The sequence below is a fragment of the Peromyscus eremicus genome, chromosome X, assembly GCF_949786415.1.
Source record: "Peromyscus eremicus chromosome X, PerEre_H2_v1, whole genome shotgun sequence".
NCBI classification, from domain to species: Eukaryota; Metazoa; Chordata; class Mammalia; order Rodentia; family Cricetidae; genus Peromyscus; species Peromyscus eremicus.
The window spans coordinates 35,485,215-35,494,763 of NC_081439.1; the positions used below are offsets into that span (position 1 = coordinate 35,485,215).

General features: G+C 39.8%; 1 protein-coding gene across 1 annotated transcript; it reads left to right on the plus strand.

The window, feature by feature from the left end:
* Positions 1-6,990: 6,990 nt before the first annotated feature.
* On the plus strand, positions 6,991-8,632 carry LOC131899222 (protein FAM47A-like). The gene has a single exon (XM_059250637.1). It carries the CDS (start codon positions 7,049-7,051, stop codon positions 8,324-8,326), a length of 1,278 nt encoding a protein of 425 aa, XP_059106620.1. The 5' UTR covers positions 6,991-7,048; the 3' UTR covers positions 8,327-8,632.
* Positions 8,633-9,549: the final 917 nt, after the last annotated feature.

Genomic DNA, 9,549 nt, shown 5'->3' on the forward strand with positions numbered 1-9,549 from the left:
CTACAAGTTCCACCAGATTTAAAAAAGAGTCTTTGTGATCCGTCACCACGTTTGCTCTATTTATGTATAGTCAGTCAGTCATATGAAATGAAGATGTTTATTTTTTTACAAACAAATTAGAGTTGTATTGTTTATCTTTGAAATGACATGACTTCAGAGGAAAAAAATCCTGTTTTGTAGAAACACATTTTTCTCCACCATTGTTATTGGATTCTTTGTTTATCCAGGTTTTGAGAGGAAGAAAAGTGAAATCACAATGTACTAAAATTTGTGGAAGGTAGCTAAAGTAACGCCTAGAGAGAAGCTGATGGCTGTAAGCCCATAAGAGAAAAACAATTATTTCCAATCAGTAGCTTTCTGCCTAAAGGAAGAAAGCGGGGGGGGGGGGGGGGGGGGGGAGCAAATGAAAGCCAAATAGAGTAGAAAGGAGGATATAATGCAAATCAAGGCAAAAAATAAATGGAACTAAACAAAATTAACAGACTCCAATTGGGTCTTGGTAAAAAGCAAAAAAAAAAATTGATAACATTTAGCAACATATAAATCAAATCAAAGATTAATAGAAAAATAACACAATTAAAAATGTATAAATGCTCTGAATACACATTTCTTTAAAGATATGCAGATGTACGTTTGACATGAAGAAATTCTTTTTTTGTGTGTTTGTTTGTTTTGTAGTCCCAGCTGGCTTTGAATTTTCTTTTAACTATCTTATCATCGCTCCCCTAGGGATGATTAATTATTATCAAAATAGTTACATAAGTGATTATTAAGAATGTAAGCAGGAACTAAGTAGATGACTAAATGGTAAAATTGCTTGCAGTATAACTATGTGGACTAGACTACAAATCCCCAGAAACCATGTAAATATGTAAATGTTAGGTGTGCATGATGGTCCTCCTGTTATTCCAGCCTTAAAGGCAGAGACAGAAGATTCCAGAGCACACTGGTTAGCAAGACTAGCCATATCCTTGAGCTCAGAGCTTGACAGAGAGAACTTACCATGATGAATTAGGTGGCATGAACACCTAATATTTGCCTGGATTTATTATTAACATATTTCAGAAAAAAACATGTTAAAATCCTGGAATATACTATACCTGATATAATGCTACAAATCTATGGCTATTTGCAGATGATATGATAATATATATAAGTGACCCCAAAAGATTCTATCAGGAAACACCTACAGCTGATAAACACCTTTAGTGAAGTGGCTGGATACAAGATTAATTCAAGAAAATCAGTAGCCCTCCTGTATACACATGACAACCACACTGAGAAAAAAATCAGGGAAACAACACAATAGCCACAAATAATGTAAAGTGTCTTGGGAAACTCTAATCAAGCAAATGAAAGACTTCTATGGTAAAAAATTAAAGTCTTTGAAAAAGAAATTGAAGAAGATATCAGAAGATGGAAAGCTCTCCGATGCTTGTGGATCGGTAAAATTAACATAGTAAAAATGACTATCTTACCAAAAGCAATCTACAGATTCAATGCAATCTCCATCAAAATTGCATCACAATTTTTTACAGACTTTGAAAGGACATTACTCAACTTCTATGGAAAAACATAACAACAACAACAACAACAACAACAACAACAAACCCAGGAGAGCTAAAACAGTCCTTTACAATAAAAGAACTTCCAGAGGTATCATCATCTCTGATTTCAAGATGTTCTACAGAGCTCTAGTAATAAAAACCACATAATATTGGCATAAAAACAGACACATTGATAACAGAATTGAATTGAAGACCAGGAGGTAAATCCACCCACTTATGGGCACCTGATTTTTGGTAAAGAAGCCAGAAATACACAATGGAATAAAGAAAGTATTTTCAACAAATGATACTGGCCTAACTGAATGTTAACCTGTAGAAGAATGCAAATAAATCCATACCTATCACCCTGCACAAAACTCAAGTCCAAGTGAATAAAAGACCTTTACATAAAACCAGATACGCTGAACCCATTAGAAGAGAAAGTGGGGAATAGCCTTGAATGCATAGGCACAGGAGACAATTTCCTGAACAGAACACTGATAGTGCAGGCACCAAGGTAATCAATTAATAAATGGAACCTCATGAAACTGAAAAGCTTTTGTAAGACTCTGTTGGGAGTGTAAACTTGTACAGCCACTATGGAAATCAATATGGTGGTTCCTCAGAAAGCTTGGAATCCATCTACCTCAGGATACAGCTATAACACTCTTGGGCACAGACTCAAAGGATACTCCACCCTACCACAAGGACACATACTCAACTGTGTCTACTGCTGCTCATAAAAGCCAGAAACTGGAAAAAACTTAGAAGTCTTAGTGTGGGTTTTATTGCTATGAAGAGATACCATGACCATAGCTCTTATAAAGTAAAACATTTAATTGGGGCTGGCTTACAATTTCAGAGGTTTAGTATGTTATCATCATGGTGGGAAGCATGGTGGCATGCAGGCAGACATGGTGCTGGAGAAGTAGCTGAGAATTCTACATCTGGATCCACAGGCAGCTGGAAAAGACAGAGACACACAAAGCCTGGCTGGAGCTTCCAAGCTCTCAAAGCCCATTCCCAGTGACACACTTTCTCCAATAAAACTATACCTATTTCAGCAACACCTCCTAATAGTGCCAGTCCCTATGGACCTATGGGGGCCATTTTCATTCAAATCACAACACTAGATGTCCCTCAACAAAAGAACGGGTAAATAAAATGTGGTACATTTACACAATGGAGTATTACTTAGCTGTTTTAAAAAAATGACACCATGAAATTTGCAGGCAAATGGATAGAATGAGAAAAAAATCATCATGAGCAAGGCAACCCAGACCCAGAAAGACAAACATGATATGTACTCACATATAAGTGGATATTAGCTAGTTAAGTATAGGATAATCATGCCATAATCCATAGACCCAGAGAAGTTAAGTAACAAAGAGGTCTCTAAGGGGTATTATGGATTTCCCTAGGAAGAGGAAATATAGATTTTTTTTTTGGTGGACTGGGGGCAGGTGGGGATGGGAACATGAAGGATCAGCCGGGTGGGAGCAGGATGGACTGGAACTGTGGGATATTTAGGGGGACAATGTGGAAACCTAGTACAGTGGAAACTCCCTGGAATCTATGAGGGTGACCCTAGTGAAGACACCTAGCAATGAGGAATATGGAGCTTGAACTGGTCATCTGTAACCAGGCAAGGCTTCCAGCAGTGGGACTATGAAACCACTCTAGCTATAAAATCTTTGACTTACAACTTGCCCTGCCTGCATGATGTGCTGATGTGCTGGGCTGAAGGTGGCACACAACTTGTAGGAGTGGCCAACCAATAACTGTTCCAACTTCAGGCCTAAGGTACAAGAGGGGGCCCACACATGATACTGCCTGGATGGCCTGGAACCAGAGGCTGGATTGCCCAGAGAACTAGGATAGAACCAAACATGACTGGCCAGAACAAAAGAAAATCAGTGAAATGATTCCTCAAGATATTCTGCTATACTCATAGATCAGTGCCTAGAACAATTATCATCAAAGAGTCTTCTTCTGGCAACTGATAGGAGCAGATGCAGAGACCCACAGCCAAACATTAGGTGAAGAGGAGGAGGAAAGATTGTAGGAGCCAGAGTGGTTGAGGACAATTGGAGAACACGGCCCACAGAGTCAAATAACAGGGCTCATAAGGGCTCACAGAGACTGAAGTGGTAATCATGGAACCTGTGTAGGTCTGACCTAGGTCTTCTGCATGTACATTATGGTTGTGCAGCTTGATCTTCTTGTTGGACTCCTAACAGTGGGAGAGAGGAATGTCTCTGACTCTTTTGCCTGTAATTGAGACCCTTTAACTTCTACTGGGTTGTGTCATCCAGCCTTGATATGAATGTTTGTCCCTTGTATTATTGTAACTTGTTATGTGCTGCTTGGTTAATATCTCTTGGAGACCTGCTCTTTTCTGAAGGGAAACAGAGGAGGAGTGGATCTGAGGGAGAGGCAAATTGAGGTAGAGACAGGGAAGAGTTGAGTGAGGGGAAACTGTAGTCAGGATGTAATATATGAGAGAAGAAGAAATAATAATAATAACATTGTAAATATACACCTATACACCATATGCAGGAGAATGGAAAATGTAAAAATGTGTAAACATACATGTTTATGAGAATACTGAAAAACCGGAATCCTCAAAGTAGGTCTGCATCTTATTAGGGATGAGAATGAGGCTTGAGGATGAGGATATCAAATCTAGCCTAGTCTACAAATTGAGTTCAAGGCCAACCTGGAAATCTTATCACTCAAGTGAAGTGTCTAACATGTACAAGATATTTTATTAAAGATGTATTTGTTTTTCTTTAATATTTTAATTATTTGATAATTTTGTATAATGTGTTTTGAACATATTCACCCTATTTCCCTCAACTCTTCCCAGATCCACCCATTCTCTACCCACCTAACTTTATGTTCTTTTTTTTTTTGCGTCTCCTGAATAATCCATTGATTCTAACCTGTGTTGCCTATATATGTGAAGAAGAATTTTATTTGGCCAAGAAATTATATAACAATGGTATAGTTTAAGGACTAAGGTAGTTTCAGTGAAGTGCATATGATCCACACTTTCAAATTCAATAAGATGTGATGAGGGATTTGATATTTAAAAAGACTCTGTGACCTTAAAGAAAGTAGCATATGGATTGGTAGGGACAGATCAATAAAAATCATGGTCCTGTTTCTCACCAAGACAGAGATCATCTTTATACTTTGAAATTAAGAAACAACAAAGAAAATGTATAAACAATAATTTGAAAGGCACTAGCCATGAGAAAGCAGAGACTGATCCCCTATTAAAATGGGAAACATGTGAAATGAGGTCTGTGATTGTCCTCCATTGTTTACTGACTTCAGACCATAGCTCATGAAAGAGGAATCCAGGCAGAGACCCTGTACTCTTTATAAATTTAAGAGATTAGGATAAGCATCTTGGTCTAGGAAAAGCACCACCTAAAAAGATAACAGGAAGCAGTGCCTTGCAACCACAAAGGCCTCTAAGAGTATCTGTTCTGATAAAGGATACATGAGCAAGGTTTAATGCAAAGATCATAAGCCAGAGTTACTGGAACTTTTCATCTAAAATATTGCAAGTGAGGGCCTGAGGAGATGGGTCAGGGATTGGTTCAGAGCAGTGGCTGCTGATCCTGGGTTTTCCCAGCACCCAGATGACAATTCACACCCATTTGTAACTCCAGTCCTAGGAGATATAACAGCCTTTTCTGGACTCCATGGACACCAGGCACACACATTATGCACAGACACACATGCAGGCAAAATACCCATACACATAAAATAAAGTCATAATAATTAAAAAAATAAAATACTGCAAGTGAGAAAACAGTACATCTGCCTCTTCAAAGCACTAGTAGAAAAAAATCATACTATTGGCATAAAATTGTATATAATTTTATACAAAGAGAAAATATCTGTCTAAAAACAAGTCAAGGCCACGTGTGGTGATACACACCTGTAATTCCAGCCTTCTTGAAGAAGAGTTTGATGCTGACCTGTTCTACAGAGTAAGTTTCAGGCTGTCTTAGTTGGTGTTTCTATTGCTATAAAGAGACACCATGATCATAGCAACTCTTATAAGGAAAAAAATTAATTGGAGGGTGTGGTTCACTTATGGTTTCAAAGGTTCAGTCCATTATCATCACGACAGTGTGCAGGCAGACATGGTGCTGGCTACACCTTGATCAGAAGGCAACAGGAAGTAGACTCCATGTCACAGTGAGGGAAGCTTGAGCAAAAGAGATCTCAAAGCCCACCCCCACAATGACACACTTTCTCCCACAAGGCCATGCCTACTCCAAGAAGGCCAAACCTCCTAATAGTGCCACTCCCTTTGGGGGCCATTTTCTTTCAAACTGCCACACAGGCCAACCAGCACTAACTACACAGCAAAACTTTGTCTCAAAAGAAAGAGCTACCACAACAAAAGCTCACACAAAACAAAACAAACAAAAATCAAGCCAAAAGGCAGTAGGAGGAAGAAATGTAAGGCAGGCTGGTCTATATAATGAGGCATTGCTTTACTCTTCAGAAAGGGACAGATTCATCATCAGTAAGCAAGTAGTAGAGTACATGTGTAGCTAGAGTTTTCCTGCCTGGCCCACAGTCAGGACAAATCTCTTTCGCCTGCCAGTCCCACAGCAGCTCAGACCCAACAAAGTAAACACAGAGACTTATATTGGTTACAAACTGTATGGCCGTGGCAGGCTTCTTGCTAACTGTTCTTACAGCTTAAATTAATCCATTTCTATAAATCTATACCTTGCCACGTGGCTCGTGGCTTACCGGCATCTTCACATGCTGTTTGTCATCATGGCGGCTGGCAGTGTCTCTGACTCAGCCTTCCACTTCCCAGCTTTATTCTCCTCCTTGTCCTGCCTATACTTCCTGCCTAGTCACTGGCCAATCAGTGTTTTATTTATTGACCAATCAGAGCAACACATTTGCCATACAGAACATCCCACAGCATACATGCTTTCTCAAAATTTATTCTCAATAAATTTTCTCAAAATTTATTCTCAGTGCCACTTATGACAGTATCAAAAACATGAAATTTCTGGAAAAATCAAGGGGGAGGGCAATGTGACAGACATGCACTAAAAATGACAAAATAAAACCAAGACAAATAAAAGAACACATAAACAAATGGAGAAATACCTTTTTATAAGTCACAAAATCCAGTTGTTGAAATGAAAGTATATGTATACATAAAGTGAATACAATATTCATAGAAGAATTCTCTAAAAGTCCAAGAAGGAAACAGTTGGAAAGTCCACCCCCTAGTCCAGTGGAGCTGGGAAGTGTATTTAGTTCTTGGCCCAAAGAATGGAAGGAGCCATTGAGGTCAGAAGAGGGGGACGGGGTGTGGGGGGAATGGCGTAGGATACTTGGTTTTGCCCATTGGAATTTCAGCCACATGGTCCTTGTTTCTTAGCAACCTGAGTAGACCCAGGAAAACAATCCCTTGAGGCTAAGACAGTTGCCTCAGATCCAGGGGTACCATGGGCGAGCAGTGGATACCATGGAATCGCCCCCGGCAGGTACTTCAGCCAATGCCTCTGGGCATGACCTGCAAGCCCTGGTTCAAGGACAGGCTGCCTTCTAAGTGTTTAGCGAAGCACAAACAGGCAAACCTGAAGTTCCCTACTTCTCTGGATGGACGGCGCTGGGTGTTCGTGAAGGAAGGGCTAGACGATTTCAGGAAGGGCTGTCTGCCTTGTGAAGGTATGATCCTTCGTGGCTCCAAAGAGGGCTTTCTCCCCACAATTTCTCATAGAGTCAGGCACAGGTCCTGGAAGAGTCAGAAAAAGCAGGGCCGGGAGTTGAAGCTGGTTTCCCCGCAGTCGCTGGCCCAGCAAGAGCGAAAGTTCTTTGTGGAGAGAACCAAAGCAAACCTGACCCAGCATCCCTTGACTTTCTGGCCCCTGGAGGAAGGAATTCCTGAAAATCTCTTATTAAATGTGATGGAAGAGGTTGACCCTGAGCGGGAGTTGGAGGAGAAGTGGGTTTTTTGTGAGGGCCACAGAAAATCGATCGATCTGCCTGCCGTTGCAGACAAATATCCTCAAAAAAAAATTGACTTGGATCCTCCCAAGTTTCCTGGGTCACGCAAACACGGTGTGCTTCATGAAAACAAGCCCAAAAAACAGGAGTCTGATGACTCTTTTTATTACCGGTACATACCCAAAGGAGTCTATGACTTCTGTGAATGGGTTGACTCATTCGGAGATTTGGGCATTGACGAAGATTTCATGATGAAGCAATTTGACATTGGCTATGAGTGCAAACCAAGCTATGGAGACTCTGCCATCAAGAAAATCAGCGTGCTTCCTTCTGAGCTCAAGTACTCCAGGAGGCTGAGCAGAGTGAAGGAGATCAGATTCTCCATACAGGAGTCTAACTTTGAAAGGAAACTCCGAAAACCACTTGATCCTTACAAATCCACCAGGGATAAGATTAGATATGGAGCATGGTACCTGAAGCCTGGTCTGTGGAAAAAGCTAATAAATGATGAGCCTTTGATGGAACCTGACTACTTACTTGAACTTGAAGGTGGAAGGTTTGGTAAACCAGACATCATTGAAGACCTTTATGGAACAATTGCCTTTAAGGATTTCATCATAAGCAAAGGCTACGATATGCCAGGCATCCTTGAGAAGCTGTTTATGAGGAAAGGATGGGATTACCAAACTGTCAACACTCCAATACCAAGAGTACTAAGAGCACATGAATTGATCATGCAGAGAAAGGATGAAGATTATGATGATGAAAATGACTAGGTGGTTTTCCATTTTACTTACTTGACTTTATTCTGTTCTCATTTCAAATAGTGAACAGAATATATATGAAGATACACCATATGTGAACATCTTTTTGGACAATACAAATGTTAGACTTAATATTTATAAACATTTCTCAATGAACTAAAATATACTTCTGCTATGCCTGAACCAACATTTTATCAACTACAAGACCAACATTCATATGTACAGTTCTCAAATTTATTTACTATTGAGAATATGGCATTCTTACATCAGTTAATTATAAGAATATGTAAAGACAATAATAAAAGCAAAGCAGAATTACTCTTTAGATTCAGTGACATCAATTACAAGATAAATCTTAAAACATTGCAATTGTTCGTATAAAATTAGAGAAAACTTCCATAGCTTCAGCTAAATGAAAAATTTAAAGAAATAATTACTGAAGGAGACCCCTCCTCCCAAATGGGGGCTTCCTCCTGGACCTCGGATTAGGCACAAATCACACCCAAACACCAGTTTTCGCAGAGAGATCCTTTATTAAGTGCAGAAGAAAAGTTGAAGTGGCTGCTTTCTGACTCAGGCAGTAAAACAGCAGCCAGCAAATGACCTTTCAGGTGTCATTTTAACAGCAGAAAACGGGGAGGTCTGTGTTAGAATGGGTTAGGAGATAGGTGACAAAGGAGAAAGAGAAGGGGACAAGGCAAAGGGGTATTTATTCCAGAGGGATAAAGGACATAGGAAAATGGCAATTTATAAAGGTACAAGGGGAAACCCTGTGTTAGGATGAGGCATTTAATTTTAATTGGGCATGTTAATTAGATGTTTAATTTTAACTGGGCATGTTAATTAGGACAGCAAAAGTGGGCTTCTGATTGCTGGACTTCAACACTTTGGTAGCTGGACTTTGGTAGTCAGCCTGGGACAAATAAGAGAATAGACCTTGGTGACTAGTTTTAGGAATGTCATCTAACACTTTTTAGCAAGGCAGAGGGAATGGGGAGAATGGCCAGACCTTCCAGAGCCGCATGCTCAAGTGGGCTAGTGTCCTTTCAATTTTAGTGATTATTTTTTAACCAAACTTGAAGCTACAGCTAGAATAATGAGTTTTATTGTTTTTCATTCTAGTTTGATACTTTTAAGAAAAGTTTTATTTCAGTTTTAGTCATGTGTATGTGTGTGTGTGTGTGTGTGTGTGTGTGTGTGTGTGTCTGTGCAAGTATGTGCCACATGTGTGAGTG

What these genes read in the sequence shown, in the direction of transcription:
- LOC131899222 (XM_059250637.1), top strand. Translation starts at nt 7,049, where the DNA reads ATGGGCGAGCAGTGGATACCATGGAATCGCCCCCGGCAGGTACTTCAG.